The sequence below is a fragment of the Cavia porcellus genome, unplaced genomic scaffold (assembly GCF_034190915.1).
Source record: "Cavia porcellus strain 051 isolate PalLab524CR breed Dunkin Hartley unplaced genomic scaffold, mCavPor4.1 scaffold_46, whole genome shotgun sequence".
Lineage (NCBI taxonomy): Eukaryota > Metazoa > Chordata > Mammalia > Rodentia > Caviidae > Cavia > Cavia porcellus.
In genome coordinates, this window is record NW_026947529.1 from 2,394,282 (window position 1) to 2,412,088 (window position 17,807).

Below are 17,807 nucleotides of genomic sequence, written 5' to 3' on the forward strand. Positions count from 1 at the left end.
GAGCTCCACTTAGGGCTCAAGTCCTGCAAAGCACCTGCCCTTTGCTTGCCCTTCCCTTTACCTCTTCTATTTCTCTCAGTTTTCCTTTCTACTCTTAAGTCTACAGTTCTTTGAAACATTAAATTCTAAGATAATTTTAAGTTAAGATTTCATTAGTTTCCACATGTTCAGTTGAGTCACACGTAAGCACATCGTCAATTGGTACAATCTTCACATCTGTCGAGTGCCAGCTTTCTGCTCAGTGTTGGACCCATCCATACCCCTGTTCTCTCCTGCTAGTCCCCACCCAGTGCTGACCTTTCTCTCACTGTGATTTACTACCTTGGGTCTTTCTTTTTCTTTTAATTTTTATTTTGAAAGTATACAACAGAACAAGTCAGAATAAAGCCAACTAAGATTGTACAGTGAAATTGGTACAGAACTTCACAGCAGGTTACCGGAACAACAGTCATAGGTATCACAGTATATTTTGTTATCTTTATAATAGTTGTTCTTTCAATCCTGTATATCAAAATGAGATGAAATATAGAACACTATAGAACTTATCAAAACAGAATATTGAATAGAGCAGTACCATTAATCAGAAAAGAGCAAAACAGTAATAAAAGTATTTGCCGTCAAAGAAATAGTAGAAGGAAGTCCCCCTTATTTGCTATGGTCAACCTCCCAGGAGATGCTCAGATTTCTGGTTCCCACTTGCTAATGGGCAGGGAGGAGGAGGGGAAGGAGGATAGGGGAAGTGGGATATCTGACTCTAGGCCATGTAGCAGTAGGTTCACTATTGTTAGCAAGGAGGCAGAATGGGCATTTGTTTTCACAGCGTCCTCAGTTCCAATATAGCATGGATTTCAGGAGACACTGCTAGTTCTCCTCCTGGAAGGACTGCAGTGGGCCACACTACCACTGCTTACCAGGGAGCAGAGGTGCTGGCTTGGCTTCCCAGAGTCCTAAGTTCCAACATGGCGTGGATCTCAGGAGACACTGTTAGTTCTCCCCCCTGTAAGAGCTGCAGTGGCCCACACTTACCAGCGAGTACCCTGGGTCTTTCATATCAGTGCATTAGATTCTGCTTGGCCAAACATTTCTGGAGGAGACTGGCTGCTACTGCTGTTTGAAAGAAGAGAAAATCCTAGAGAAAAAAAGTCTACAGGGAAAATGTAGAGACCATTGTGTATGTACTAATCTTTTCATTTTTGAAAATGTTTTCCATGATTTCAGTGATACAAAGGGAGCTACAAAGGGCTGATTCATTGCATTTGAAAAACAACAATAATGCAAAAACCAAAACAGGAAACATTTATTTACAACCAAGAGTCAGATAGATGGTTTTTATTACAAGTGTGAAAGAGGTTTCATGAGTCCATTTTGTGAAGGAAATGGCAAATTCTTCTAACTCAAAGGGAATCACCAGACATGGCCAACACCAGACATGAGCCTCCTAAACTGGTTTCATCCAGGCACACATCCCTGAAATGTGTTGTTCCCCCATCCACTGACACATTTGAAGGCAGGTGCTGAACAACAATGGGAAGGGCAGAGCACAGCCATATCTCCCAGCTCCCATCAGAGCTCTAAACAGCCTTCCCCAGAACTCCTAGGACTAAGAATAGAGTTTTCTCCCACACAGAATGCTGCACAAATTTTCAAGAGTTTGATTCACAGTACTCTTTGAAGCAGGAATGAGCTGGGACCCTTGCTAGCCTCCGCATAGAGTACACACAAGGAGAGCTGTCGGGACGATGCTGTTCACTGCAGCCGGGGGGAATTTTGTCCTGGCCCCAGGGCCACAGAGGTGCAGGGCTAAGGATGACAAACTCATGGCATGACAAGGTTTCCCCAGGGCCAGCCAGTACACTGGGCATCTCCACTGCAATCCAGAACCTCCCGAAGCCAAAGACAGCACTGTGCAAGGGTATTTGGATATCAGGGTGGCAAGTCAGGTGATGGAGAGCCCTGCCTGACACAGCTGTGCAATGTGTCCCTCTGGAGCTAAACCTGCAGCAGATCCCACTCATTGCTTTCCTCATGTCTGGCAGCGAGGACATCAGACAGAAGCATAGCAACATACTTGAAGTTTACTCAAAATAAAATCATTTAGCTTCCTTTCAAGAATGACTGATGACTTCCCTTCAAGAAATTCCCTTCAAGAAATGACTTCCCTTCAAGAAATGCACCAGTCTGGAAAATCAAGGCTGAGAACATCACTGTGCATTTTGTATAAATAAACTGACCCTTTACAAGATATGGTGGTAATGCACGTGGGTGGGTCTGCTATGATAGAGATGTGGACTCTCATGCATACAGGTTTCATAACTGCAATAGAAATTTTCAATTAAATGATGCATGCTCATGACTTTCTGTTTGTATTGCACTGCAGGAAGGGGGATCCAAGCAGCAACCTAGATTTACTGCGCTGCCTCAGAAAACCTAGTTCAAAACCCACCACACAATTCAATCACCCAACAATGAAAGCTCAGCAACGTGGTTCCTACTTGTTGTGGCTGGTAGTTGACAATCTTGAGGTGTTTCTATCTGTGCCAGCCATCTCTGACTCTCTTAGTTTCTGTTGGCCAGGGTGTGAATCAGACTATCTGTTTACAAGAAAGTTCTGTCATCATTTCAGGACCAGTGGCAGCCTTTCATTTACTGGAAATAATTTTTCAAGTTTGGCCATAAGAAACATATACCATGTGCTTCACAAGTTGAGGGGAAATGAGATTGTTTGAAACACCTACAGGAAACTCATTTTGTCTGTAGCAGACCCACTTGCTGCTGAAGTCCATATTTTCAAGGTAAAAAGCCATGAGTCACGTGTTGTTGCACGATATGCTAAAATGCACAAAAACTTCCCCAAGTTCAGTTTCTTCTTTACTTCCCTCATTCTACCAAGCCACAGAATGGATTCTGAGCATTCAAACACATAGGGTTAGAATTGCATTAGAGATCTGTAAAAACTTCAGTAAACTGGAAAGTGAAAAGACAAAGAAAGGTTTTTGGCCAAATGCACCTCTAAATATATGCTTAAAGCAACAAAGAAACCAAGAAGAAGATAAAGAAGTCAAAGACAAAGAAGTCCAAGAGAACGACAAAGACAAAGATGAAGAGATGAAGAAGAAGAAGAAGAAGAAGAAGAAGAAGAAGAAGAAGAAGAAGAAGAAGAAGAAGAAGAAGAAGAAGAAAGGGTAGAAGAAAACAAGAAGGGGAAAGAAAGAAAAACAAAACGTAATGCCAAAGTGTGGGGTTTTGTCTCCAATGCCTCAACCTCCTTTTAAAAGGAAAGGATCAAAATTTGCAGAATGGAAGGGTCACTGTGGAAAATGGCCTTTGCACCAAGGCACTGATGGTGTGTCTGGACCACTATGAATGTCCAATACATGGCAAAGCCTGGAGCCTGGTGGAGGCTGAGGCCAGGACCCAGGAGTTGAGGCCCCTGGGGCTGAGGTGGTAGGGTCTTTGTTGCACCCTGGGGGCTCTGCCTTATTGGGCCTGCAGGGCTGCAGCAGGGATGCTGTGGTAGAAAACGGTGTAAGGCAGGAGGTACTGGGCTCCTCTGCATGCTGCACACTCCCTGCGTGGCCTGAGCACAGGAAGATTCCAGTCCTCCTTGCTGGAAAAAGAGACTCTGAAGAAGATTCTGGGTGTCCTGTGCCAGACACAGATGGTCACAGTGACTTCTCAGGTAGGGAGGGCAGGACACCCACCACAGCACGATCCACATGGCAGGTTTAAAAGTTAGTCATGAATGATGTGTTGCCTTTCTGAATAAAAAGACTCCTTATTTTATATATCTATAAAGTGAAGCTTGAATGTTCTTCCATATGCTTATCCTACATTACACATAAAAGAAAATTAAATCATCCATTTCCACTCACCTATTCAAGAAAATACCAACTATTTATTCTGAACTGAATTGAACAGAAGAGCAGCAATATTGAATGGAGCACTATAAATAATGCAATGGAAAAGCCATAAAGGCATCCCTCCCAGGATGAGGGGTCTGCCACTGACCAGCTCCTCGCTCCTGTCCTCATCTGCTGTGCAGGCTTGTGTCTCTTCACTGCTGGGTGGAGAGAGAGCCAGGACACAAGCTCTCTTCCATCTCAGGAAAGATCAGGGACATGGCCTAGGACATGGCCTTCTTTTAGCATTTTCAGTGGCTGTAATTTATAATTAACTCAGCAGCTGTGCTGTGGAACATTCATGGTATCTAATTGTCCACATTTTACCTGATTAAGAAGAGAATATGGTGTCTGTAAATCTCATTTTTATAATGACCCTTAGGAGTGGAATTTCCAGGTTAAATGTATATAAGATAAATTGAGGGTCACAGATTTTTCACCTGAAGCCTCAGCATAGAGCTAGAGCCTGGTAGAAGAATACTGAGTCTGCTCACATCTCTGTGGAAATCTGAAGTCACAGAGATGGTCCAGGCAGAGGTTCAGGACACCATGTCTCCTAGCAGGAACCATGGCTAAAAAATACCCAGGTCCAGGCTGTCTCCTCCATCAGTGAGTTCTCAGGAAAGCATCACACACTGCACACTGGACAGGGGAGAGCTGGAATGGTTCCAGAGCTCCTTCCTACATGCCTGTCTCACTCAGGGGAGCTCTGTATGAGGCCAGTCTGTCACAAACCCCAACATGACTGAATGTTTTCCACCCAGGTGCAGATCTGAGCTGCCACGTGTGGACTCACCGTAGCTATGGAGCAGGACAGATGTTTACAGGGAGCAGGTCAGGAGATGGGGACACTGCAGGCAGGTCAGGGTATGAAGCCTTAAATAAGAGACCAGGCCCTCACCAGCCCCAGTTTCCTCCATCAGTAACCAAACCCTGCAAGAGTGTGCATTAAAAACTGAGTAAGGGAAAGGAGTTACAAAATTACATATTATAGAGATAGTTTGAAGATACAAAAGTAAATGTTAGCATCCGAAAGTAAAATGACATGTGACCCTTAATGGATATGTGGTGAGCATTGATGTCCCAGAACCACATGCATCAGAATGAAATAGTCTGATGAACAGAGCAATAAGGAGCACAGGCAATGGGTAAAAATCACAGCTTCTTAATAACAACAACAAAGCTGGGATACAAAAAGTGCACTGGTGAACTTTATCCAGTATATAATAAAGAATAAATACTGATTGTTTTTCAATTCTTTGATCAAGTTGAAGGAAAACCCACCATCAACTTCTTTTAAGTGACAAAGTTAAAGTTATCCTGAGAATGAAGCCAGACAATAATGTCTTAAAAATAATGTAAATGAAAACACTCTGTTGGCTAATATTCCTACCAAACATAAACAAAAGTGTTCAGCTAAATGTTTGCAACGTTAACTCACCAGCATATTCAAAATTAACCAACATTATCAACACTGGGCTCAATCTCAGTGGTGCAAGAATGGTCCCTCTCTAACAAACTATCTGTTTCCACTGGTTTTAACATGTATCTTACTATATTCTACTATATGTGATAGTATAAAGAAAATTTTTTAAAAGGCAAGGAGATAATATAGAAACCATTGTTCATTTTCTGTTAACTGGTTCTAAATACCCTGTAATTCTTTCATTCTGTTGAATGGCTTCACACTGTCTTGATATGCTTGATGCTATCGTATATGAAGTTATACTCAAATAATTCAAGGAATGAGGCACTCTGGTGACTACTATTATGTTAGATTATCTGGGAATGAAACACAATTATGCTTAAATTGTTCCATTCTGACCAGTGTTGTTCTATTACAATGTCATCTTTTATCTCAATCTCCACCCTTTTTTAAATTAAAATTTTTTATTTTTTTCAATTAAGGAAAACTAAATTTAAAAATAGCAGGATATATTATAGTAACTATTTGTTTTCCTATTAACCTGATTTGAACCCCAGTATTGCTCTCCACATCTTGTTCTGTCTGATTTTACTATATTCTATTTTGTTTGATAGTACCAAGTTTGAGGGTATAGACAACCACTTTGAAGGCAATAAGATTTATTATGATGCCCATTATAGTTTGACTATTATCTTCTTTTGAAGTCTTGCAAGGTTTCCAGTGTAGGTTTGATTGGTCGTGTTCTGTACTGTTTTGATCAATTCTATTATATCTGATGATATAGCAACTCTTTTCAAAAATAGCAAGAGGCACAATGGTAACCATTTTTGATCATCTGATATTCTATTTTTGCATCATGTACTATGCCCATCCTTCTGTTCTAACTGTCTCTGTTTTGTTTAGTCATGTTAGGATTTATTCTCTTCAAAAAAATGTAATAAGAACTGTGGGAGTAAAAAAACTCAAAACTTGTAACTGTTATTGTAAAAAAGAGAGGAAAGGAAGGTGGTCTAAGGGATATAACTGCATGCTTGAGTCTGTAGGATGGAAAATCATATTACTGAGCTTTTGTTGGATCACTGAACAGAACTTTCTAAAATCTCACTGTATGAATGTCAACTTTATATGCTTTAATTTTATAATTTGTACAACTGTTTCTAAGATGACTGAAAGGATTTTTGCCCAGATAGGACACTGTAGCCAGGAAAGCCACAACCGGAAGCAGGAAGCCCCATCTCCCCTGCCCCTAGGAAGTTACCTGTGATGCCATCTTCCAGCCCCTGGAAATTTACATATGGTGCAAAACCTAGGACCAATGGGCTACTTGTGTATCCCTAATGCCCGCCTTAGGCTCCACCCCAAACCGAGGCTATTTATAGGCCCCCATGCGACGTGTCCGCTGGAGAGATTGCTGGACGCCAGCGATGAGGGTGCTGGTCATTTCTCTCCATGTTCTCAGAATAAAGGCCACTTTTTATTTTATATTTCTCATCTTTTGTTAATATTTTTCATCTTTTGGAAATAACCCTAGCAATGACAATATGTAACCTATTAACTAGTGATTTCTTACTGTATTTTTTCTTGAAATTCTATATTACTTGTACCCTTTTACTGCTTTGTTTTTTATTTCCTTTCTTCTCTTTAATTAAAAAAATAATCAAACCTGGAATGGATATCTTTTATTTATTTATTTATTTATTTATTTATTTTGGCTCTGGAGATGAAACTCATGACCTCACACTTGCCAGGCAGGTGCCTTAAGCCACTGAGCTAAACACCCAGCCCACCAATGAATATCTTCTACACCTTGTCATCTTCAGAGTAGTTGACTCTGCTCTTGAACTTGATACCAGCAAGCATACCAAATGTGAATAAAATCAGTCAAGGCCAAATAACATTGAAACAATCCAGCTTCAAAGAACATCAGTCATAGAAGACAATATAAGTAATATAGGGATTCAGTTTTAGTTAATAGGAAATTAAGGATAATTACCATAGTATAAACTGCTATTTTTGGGTTATCTCTCTGTGCCCTCAAATCTAATATGAGTAGACAGACCAGAACAAAATATAACCAAACTAAACAGAGCAACAAGACTTTAGCTTTTAAATCCTGATACACTTTTAAGTATGTCCTCTGCCTTCTTTTTTTAGGCAATTCCTCACCTTTCTCCTTCTCAGGATATTATTATTCACTGTTCAGAGTGATATTAGTCTAGTCTCTTATGTTCCCTTTCAGCATATATAAAGATAAAGGCAGCTACTACAAAGACAATGAGAGACATTATGGTAGTCATTATCGACTTCGCCAAAATCAGTGTTGAAGATCGAAAAAGCAAGCTTGATTAGTTCTATAATCTTCAGTATATATTCAATGTGTGTGAGGATGGGAACAACTATTTGGAAGAAAACTAGAGACAGTAAGATAGACAGTGAACATTTCCAGTGGGCTTGCTTTGAAATCTGTGTTTCCTTAACTTGTTTTCTTATGAACTGTTTTGCTCTGTTTCGCTATGTTTAATCTTACCCTCTTTAAGAAAAAAAAAAGTGTGTAGGACAGATAGGCATAGTAATAACTTTTTGGTGGATCATTGAGGTGAACCATGACAGTGTCATTATTTGAATATCAGTTTGTATGCTTTAAATTTGTAACTTGAACAACTACTTCTAAGATGACAATATGATACTAATCAACTAGTGATTTCTTATTGTTTATTTTTCTGAAATTCTTTATTATTTCTACACTTTTTTCCTCTTTAAATAAACAACATTAAAATTCACCATAAAAATACAAAATTTAAGTTTTAAAGACAAAATATTAAGTATGGAGGCACTATCCATACTTGAAAGTGAAAAGCCCATTTCAGTTTAGGATGTTTAGTTACAAGATGCCATGTTGAAGCACAAAAACAACTAGATTAAAAAATCTAGAGAGGTACAAGTGTTTAACTGAAAACCAAATGCAACATGTGCACCTAAGGAGAGCCCCACCTCAGATTTGTCATTTCTGGAATATTTGTGAAGAAATATTGACATCTAATTTCTGTATTGATTATTTCTTCAGGTCTCCTTGGGGTTTTTAAAGTAAACTTAGATCTAAACTGTCTGAACAGTGATGCTTTTTCTATGTATTTAACAAGAAAGATGGCTATATTTCTCACATAGTTAATCCACATATCATCTCTGCCTAGTGAACTATTTCAGATATGTAACAATGATCAAGCATGCTGAGAGTATTCCCATAACACATAGGATGTATCTCGTGTGAGTTTTTTCATGTATTTCACTTACAATCTGGCTGGTGAAAGTGTCTCCACTTGCTTACATAGCCAGTGGTTCTTCCCAGTGTGAATTCTTTCACGTGTTTTGCAATGACTATATGCAGTAAAAGCTTTGCCACATTGTTATATACATAGGCTTTCTCACCAGTGTGAAGTCATAGATGTATTTTACAAAATCCATGTGTGGTGAAAGCTTTCCCACATTCTTCACATACACACAGGGTTTCTCAACCATGTAAATTTTATAATGTATTGTACAATGAGCATTTCTTCTGAAACCTTTTCCACATTCCTTACATATGTAAGTTTTCTGCCCAGTGTGAAGACTTTCATGCATTATGCAATATGTACATGTGCTGAAACCATTCTTATGATGCCTATATACACTGGTTTTATATTGAATGTGAACTTTCATGTTTCTTACAATCTCCCTGTGTTTTAAAAGCTTTCCCACATTGCATACACACATATGGTTTCTCTCCAGTGTGAATTCTTTCATGAACCTTACAATGTGCACTTGTGTTAAAAGCTTTCCCACATTGCTTACATACATAGGGTTTCTCTCCAGTGTGAATTCTTTCATGTTGCTTACAACAATCAGGTCTGGTAAAAGGTTTCCCACATTCCTTACATACATAGGGTTTCTCTCCAGTGTGAATTCTTTCATGTTCCTTACAACATCCAGGTCTGGTAAAAGCTTTCCCACATTCCTTACATACATAGGGTTTCTCTCCAGTGTGAATTCTTTCATGAACCTTATAACTTGCATGTGTGTTAAAAGCTTTGCCACATTGCTTACATACATATGGTTTCTCTCCAGTGTGAATTCTTTCATGTTTCTTACAGTATCCCCATGTGTTAAAAGCTTTCCCACATTGCTTACATACATATGGTTTCTCTCCAGTGTGAATTCTTTCATGTTTCTTACAATCTCCCTGTGTTTTAAAAGCTTTCCCACATTGCTTACATACATAAGGTTTCTCTCCAGTGTGAATTCTTTCATGTTTCTTACAACATCCAGGTATGGTAAAAGCTTTCCCACATTCCTTACATACATAGGGTTTCTCTCCAGTGTGAATTCTTTCATGATTCTTACAAGCTCCCTGTGTTTTAAAAGCTTTCCCACATTGCTTACATACATAGGGTTTCTCTCCAGTGTGAATTCTTTCATGTTGCTTACAACAATCAGGTCTGGTAAAAGCTTTCCCACATTGCTTACATACATAGGGTTTCTCTCCAGTGTGAATTCTTTCATGTTGCTTACAACAATCAGGTCTGGTAAAAGCTTTCCCACATTGCTTACATACATAGGGTTTCTCTCCAGTGTGAATTCTTTCATGTTTCTTACAATCTCCCTGTGTTTTAAAAGCTTTCCCACATTCCTTACATACATAGGGTTTCTCTCCAGTGTGAATTCTTTCATGTTGCTTACAATGTCCAGATTTGGTGAAACCTTTTCCACACTGCTGACATACATAGGGTTTCCCTCCACTGCAATATTTTTCATGGATCTGAACATCGTGGTGTGTTTCTGTTTCTTTCACATTCACATTACCTTCTGCAGTACAAAGGAATACTTCTTTACACTGCTTCCAAGATGTATATCCATAAGATTTCCCTAGCTTGTCATTTCTGTAAAGACAAAATCACATATAGGATTTATAACCATATTAATAAGCTTTTCTTGGAGAGTTGAACAAAACTGTTTGCAGTCTCACTGTTTGAATCCCCAATTCATATGTTTCACTTTTGTATTTCATAACTATTTCTATGATCAGCATTTGTAATCATCATCTTGCAATTTCTTATTGTTTTTTTCACTTTGAAAGCAGTATTATTTATACTTATTTTATCTTATTTAATCTTTCCTTATATTAAATTTAAAAAAAGAAAAATTCACAGTGAAATTGGTCTCCATTTAATGACTGCATTAATATCAAGTTCTGTTTTTAATGCCTGCTAAGAAATTCTGACCATGAAGCAACAGAAAGGCCTTGTAAGATATGTTGAAAACAACCAAAAGACTGGTACACATTTGGAAATCTTAAAAGTTGGTACTTTGAAATGCATAATCTTTAGCTTCACTTTGGGCATGGGTACATATATGTATCACATGCAGATTATTCTCATATGTTTCCCCATCACAATCTCCCTTCTGTCCTTAACCTGTAGTCCCCTTTTCCATATGGTCAGTCTTACTTTTCTCTAACAACCCTGTTTCATTTCTTTACACATTTTGTATTTTGGTTTCTCATCTAAAAGAAAGCCAGTGACCTTTTAGGTTTTATAGCTGAGCTATTTCACTGAATTGATGGTTGAAAGACCCATCTAATTCTTACGGCAAGTGACATTATATTATTTATTTTTTGACATTACATAACACATTGTTTTCCATTCTGGGCTGGGAATGAAGAACAGGTCTTAGTATAAATCTATAGCTTTTTTAAAATCTATTTTAAGAGATTTTCATAGATCATTAAGCTGTGAAGTTTGAACTTGAAATTGCCATTCTGCAAAATCTGATTCCTAGTGTGCTGGGTTTACAAGAATGCACAATCACAGAGAGTCTATTAACATTTTCCTTCTCTACAAATCCAGTGATAGATAGATAAGCTTCAAGGCCTGATCTGTTATAACATGATCTGCTTTGTATATGAATAAGCATGTATCAGTATTTTATGCAGATTTTGTCATTTTGAAAATATTCAGGACAAGTATGAGGGGATCAATTTCTAGAGACAACTGCATACTGATATTCAAAATGAGTGCACTAACATTCCAACTGCCTACTAAGAATATTAGTCAGAATCGACGATTGTCTAGAGCGTGGCTTGGAAACATGAGCACTCAGTTTTATTTCAAATTCTATTGCAATCTTAGCAATTATTAGATAATGAATGTGTTGTATTCACATGTATATATGGGTAGAAAAACTGAAGGCAGAATGTCATAACTCAAAGTGTATGCCTTTCGTATACAACTATATGCAATGTCATACATTTTCATGATTTAATTCCCTCATATATACACTAGCTTATACATCTTTGGAGAATATTACTGACATTAAATTGAATGGTGCCTCATTTCTTTGGTGGTCACTTTTCTGCTGACTCACTAATTACTCAGGAACATTCCTCTCCTTGTGAGTGTGAATTACCTTAAGTATCTCCAGTACATTTTGCCTTCTTTTTCAGCTTCCTTGATGTCCCCAAGTCTTCCTGAATTGTAGACATAGAAATACCAGGACTCAGTTGAGTAATGCATACAAATTAATAGATTTTGTTTAGATTTATGATATAATGTGTCCAGGTCTGAGATATTTTTAAAAATATTTTCATATTCTTTTTAATGAAACAGCACTAATGAGCAACAAACAATATTCTGACAGCATGAGTGCCAAAAAGGTTTCATCCTTACCTATTGCAGCCATGTTCCTAAAGATTTCACCCATCACATCTCTGTAGAGGTTCTTTTGGGATGGACTCAGCAAAATCCACTCCTCATTGCTGAAGTTCACAACCACATCCTCAAAGGTCACTGCCTCCTAAAGGATCATACATATATTTCTCAAAGGAAGCTTGAGACCCCAGGTTTGGGATATCTTAAATTCTGTCCTACAAATCTGAATCAAAAGCAAAGTGTGGTGGTGCATATCTATAAACCCAGCACTCAAAAGGCAGAGAGAGGAACGCATCATTGAGGTCAGGGCAATTCTAGGCTCCACAGGGTGTTCAAATCCACCTGATATACATACAGAAAGCTTGTCTCAATAAAACAAAACTAAACTAAACAAATAAATCCAAACAAAACAGCTGAATGAAAACTGATTTGTTCAAATTTAAATCCATGTCTTGGTCATTAATTTTGTGTTTATACACATTTTTGAAAGCAGCAAATTTGATGCTAGATTGCAACTCACTGCTAATGTAACAGCCAAATAGGAGCACTGATTCTCGTGCTGAGTCATGGCAAGATTCCCTGTGCACTTTCTCTGAAGCAGAGCTCACAGTGAGAAGCCTGCAGGACCAGCAACCACAAAGCACAGAGGCAGATAAATGTCTCATCAATTGCCTGGGAAGCCAAGCAAGCACCTCCCCTCCCCGGTCAGCGGTGGCAGTCTGGAAAAATGCAGCCCTTCCAGGGGGATAACCAGCAGCAGCTCCTAAGGTCCCTGCCATGTTGGAACTTAGGACACTGGAAAGCCAAGCAAGCACCTCCCCTCCCTGGTGAGCAGTGGAGGTCTGGAAAACTGCAGCCCTTCCGGGGGGATAACCAGCAGCAGCTCCTAAGATCCATTCTATGTTGGAACTTAGGGCGCTGTGAAACCAAACAACCAGCTTGCCTCCCTAGTAAGCAACCCCAAACCTACTGATGCACCACCTAGAATCAAACATCCCACTTCCCTACCCCTCTTCTCCTGTCACCCCACATTAGCAAATAGGAACCAGAATTCTGAGCATCTCATGGGAAGTTGAACATAGCAAATAAGGGGGACTTCCTTCTACTATCTCTTTGAAGGAAAATGTTTTTATTATTGTTTCACTCTATTCTGATTAATGGTACTGCTCAATTGAATATTCTGTTTTGATAAGTTCTATAATGTTCTGTATTTCATCTCATTTTCACATATGTGATTAAAGAACAACTATGACAAAGATAACAAAATATACTGTGATACCTATTACTGTTATCCCAGTAACCTGTTGTGAAGTTGTGTACCAATTTCACTGTGTGATCTTAGTTGACCTTATGCTGCCTTGTTCTGTTCTATTTTACCAATTTCAAAATTAAATAAAAAATCTCAGTAATCACTTTGATAGACTACAGATGATGTCTGTTCAAATCTCATTTAGGCCAATGAGTACTTTGTTCTTAATATACTTAAGCAGCATTTTGAAACATGAATTTAGTTTCATAGAACAAAACATAAATAACATCAAATATTGTATATAAATAATAACTCAAGTGTTAGTGGAAAACAGCTGTATTTTAAAAATATGTATATAAAATGAAACCAGGCCCAAGCTGTAAATTATACCTCACTGTCACCAAGTGATCACTTTCAATTCAAATATAAGAAATATATCTTGGGAGGCTGGTGAAGGATTTCTTCCTTGAATTTGGGGCTAGCCTAAGTTACAGAGCTGTCTAAAATAGACAAACCCTGATTGAGACACCGAACAGACAAAGTGAAACTTAAAAAGAGACTGCATAAGACACCTTTGGTTTCTTTTAAAAAAAATTATAGCCATACAATACAGAAAAATTCCAACAATATTCAACACTTTCTCAGAAACAATGTGGGTATCGTCCTTACTACACAGAAAACATTTTCATAGTTGCGTATTTAGCTCAGTGGCATGAACACATGCCTGGAAAGCATAGGTCATGCGTTTGATCCTTGGTACAAAAAAATTGAAAATTTCAGCTTCATGACACTGGGGCATAATTAGAGATAATCAAATTAGATCTCAAGTATGGAACACAAAAATTATGGGTTGACAGGGATGTGGAATACTGATTGTTTGTTGCCAGAGCTAGTGTTGATCACCTCAATGAAGCAATCAGAACCCAACTTTACTTCATACTTACTCTAAGAACTACCTGACTTTCAGTGAAGACGCTCTCTGTTGTATGTCCTGCTATTTGCTGCCTGTATCCTGTCAGCCACTTCCACATCTTTTCCACACTCCTCTGATCCATCCTAAGCAGGAAACCCTTCATGCCTAACTACAATATCACTGCAAAATTTCTATTTAGGGCTTCTCATTCACACTACTTAGATAAGTCCATTGTACAGAATTTCCATATTTAAATTGTCTATTAACAACGAAGCTACTAAATCAGCTCTTAATTCAGAGGAGACACCCCTATTCCTTTACATTCGGAAGGATATCACATGTATATTTCCATGCAAATGCGTAAATTTTGGAATTTTTCGATGAGAATTTAACAGGTAGCCCTTTCTGGAATTTGTCCTTCACAAATTTTTACCCCGTCCTTGATAACACTTTCATATTTGCTTCATATTTCTCAGAATTCAAAACTCTATGGCTATTCTCACAAACCTAGTCTCTGCCACCTAAATAATTAAGTATGATCAGAAATTATTTTGCACTGATCTGTATAATACACAGGAGTTCACCAGTTGTTTCAGAAGCCTTTCTCCGCTGAGCCACAGTACTACATGTTTCTGAATTCTCAGGACCTTTGTCACTACCTGTCATGAGGATGGAAATAGGAGAACATACTATAAATTTAGGAGATCACTATAAATACAAAGAAGCCCAAGTTTAAGTTGAGCCATTGTGGCTATGAGGCCCGGCATTATAGACATTAATAAACTCTGGACATTCCAGATCTGCTCCTCTGCAGAAAGAGGGCATAGACCTAGCTCATTAGTGCTCTACAAACTACAAAAGCATCATAGTCAGGGTCTTCCCAAGCTCCGCCCAATGACTAAGATAGTGGACTTACCAGGCTAGCAGTGAATTTCAAAGATGATTCTTGAGTCTGCTGCTGAAATAGTGAAGCCAGGGTTCTGGGGATCCCAAATTACCCTTGCCAACAGCAAGAGGCAAAAGGGATAGTGAATGAACCATGGCCAAAGCTGGAGAACCTCAGGAGCTGAAGCTAACTAAATACCTGAGGCTCCAGACACTGGAACTACTCCTAAACACTTGTAACCTGTTTTGCCCAATCCACGCTATTTCTGGGCGCCTATCCACAACCTCACCATTCCATGGCTACAGGATCTCTCAGGTTCTTTGCCAAGCAGGCCACAGGACATCAAAAGTACTAAATGAGATCCAGCAAGCATTTTGCTACCACTGTTGTACTCAGAACAGGTAAATCATGCTGAGCCACCAGAACAGACAGAAGTCACAGCCAGCAGTGTCCCACCTGATTGGACAGTTCATATAGCCTGCCCCTTCATCACTGATTGACTCCTGCTCTACTGTCGTCCTTCTGAGTCAAAAATAAACAGGGAAAGGAGCCCCTCCCTGCAAGAGAGGATCCCAAATAACAGGCTGCATTGCAGAGACTTCTGGAGCTGCCATTCTTCTACAGTGGTGATCTCAGCTCGACAGAGGAGTATCTGTACTGAAGAGCTTTCCTCAGGCTTTTAATTTTCAAATCCATTTGATTTCAAGGAAAAAAGAACACATCAACTAAAATTAAATTCCAAAACATGTCAATCAGGGGGCAACAATGGTATATACATTGCACACTGTTATCCCCAGAACATTCACCCAGAGCACAAGACATCTGTAATGAATTTTCTAAACAGTGCCGGTCCTGAGTTATTTAAATACTATTGGCATGAGACATGGCTAGGTCCCCCAAGGAGCCCATGCAGGAGACCAGATACCTTGCAACTATGGAGAAGACTGACACCTCATGCTATGGGCCAAGGCTCAAGATAAATGATAAGCAAATTCATCCATATCCTAAGGATTGATATTCTAAATAGTTCCTAGCACTCTGAGGAAGTCAGGAGTCACCATTTAAAGAAATGTATCCTTATCCTAAAGACTGACATTCTAAATAGTTCCTATCATCCTGAGGAACTCAGGAGTCACCCTCCCAAACCCCTAAGGGAAGACACACAGCTGCCTAAGAATGCCTGCTTTCTATGTGACTCACTTCCCCCTTTGTTCCCAATTAAATCAACTTTACCTGAACTTATAATCTTATTGGCTACCATAACTCTGTGCCACCTTATGCCCATCTGCATTGTGAGTTCCTAGTTTTCCCCACCTTAAACTCACTTCACCACATGATTTTACTCTATAAAGGTCCCTAGAATGGACAGTCTTTGGCAACCTGCTCAGGATACCTTCTCTCTGTCAAGCACCTTTTTTCTCTGAATAAGTATATTCTTCTCTTAATCTCTGTTGTTCCTAAAATTCATTCTTTGACTTTACAGGACAAAATCCTAATATCAGACATAGTAGACCGGGAGATTCATTCCAGGATAACAATATTAGTATAAACTTTTCTCTTTCTTGAAGTCAGAGAAATCAGTAGTAGTTTGTATCACACATTGTTGATCTCACCATGCCATGGATACTTGCATTGAAGGCTTTAACCCTGCCTTTAATTGCTGCTTCTTTTTCTGAAACTGAACTGATCTGTAATTTTGGTTATGGTATGGACCATGCATTAAGGAATTGACTCAAAATATTTCTTATGAATGGTTTACCAACAGCCATGGAGGAAGACAGATAGCAAAAATTCTTGTTTTGATTTCTTCATTCAAACCGAAGGATGTACTTGAAAGAGCTTTGACCTTCAAACACTTACAGGACTTCATGGTTGTAGTTCAAGGTGGAAGAATGAGAAATCAGGGATGCTTACTCATATGGCCACTTCCTCTTTTCTCCTTGAATACAACTTCCTCTTTCTTTCCCAGGGGCCTAAAGAAAATTCCCATCAGCTCCTAGCATGACATCAATGTCCCCTCCAAGCACCACATCCAGTCAAAAGTCACATATACCCTATAACCCCATAGTCATTCGGGGGAGGGTGGGGAGCCAAACCCTTGGTAGCTGTGAGCTCCTCTCCAAATTCTATAAATAAAAGGCCACTTTTACATTTCTTATATTTTGCTTCTCTATTGTGCTAATTTACCTCCTTGGTAGTCTCAGTAACCTAACCCACTTTAAACCTATCTCATCACATGATTTTATTCTATAAGGTCTCTAGAAAAGACAGAGTCTTTTACTAGAGGCTCAGAATCCCTCCTGTTTTTCTCAGATAGAAGCTTTCAGATAGGATTTTTGGTGTAGTAAAGAAGAGAATACAAATTCAAAATGGCCTTTATTCTAAGAATATGGGGAGAACCCCATGACCACTGGGGGTCTGGCTTTTTCTCTGGAAATATGTGGGTGGCATACATATGGTTTGTGGCGTGGGTGGTGCTTAATTAAAGGTGGCATTGCTGATATGCAAGTAGCTGATTGAGATTCTTTTCTGGCCACAGGTAGGTTGAATAGGGGAGAGGAAAGTGACTTCAAGGTAAAAGTCCCCTGGTTCCACCTCCCAATTCGAAAAAATCCTATTTAGAGCAAAATACTTTCACTTTCTATCTCTCAATAAATATATTCTGCTCTTCAACTCTGTTGTTCTTAAAATTCATTCTTGCACTTTAGAGAACACAAATTCATACCAGACATAGAAGTTCAGGAATTTCATTCC

The 17,807-nt window shown here is 38.9% G+C and overlaps 1 protein-coding gene across 1 annotated transcript; it reads right to left on the reverse strand.

The window, feature by feature from the left end:
* Positions 1–7,162: 7,162 nt before the first annotated feature.
* Positions 7,163–16,923, reverse strand: LOC134474955 (zinc finger protein 709-like). Its single transcript, XM_063244030.1, has 2 exons — positions 16,914–16,923; positions 7,163–9,795 (listed from the first exon to the last, which is right to left on the reverse strand). Exons 1-2 carry the CDS (start codon positions 16,921–16,923, stop codon positions 8,999–9,001), a joined length of 807 nt encoding a protein of 268 aa, XP_063100100.1. The 3' UTR covers positions 7,163–8,998.
* Positions 16,924–17,807: the final 884 nt, after the last annotated feature.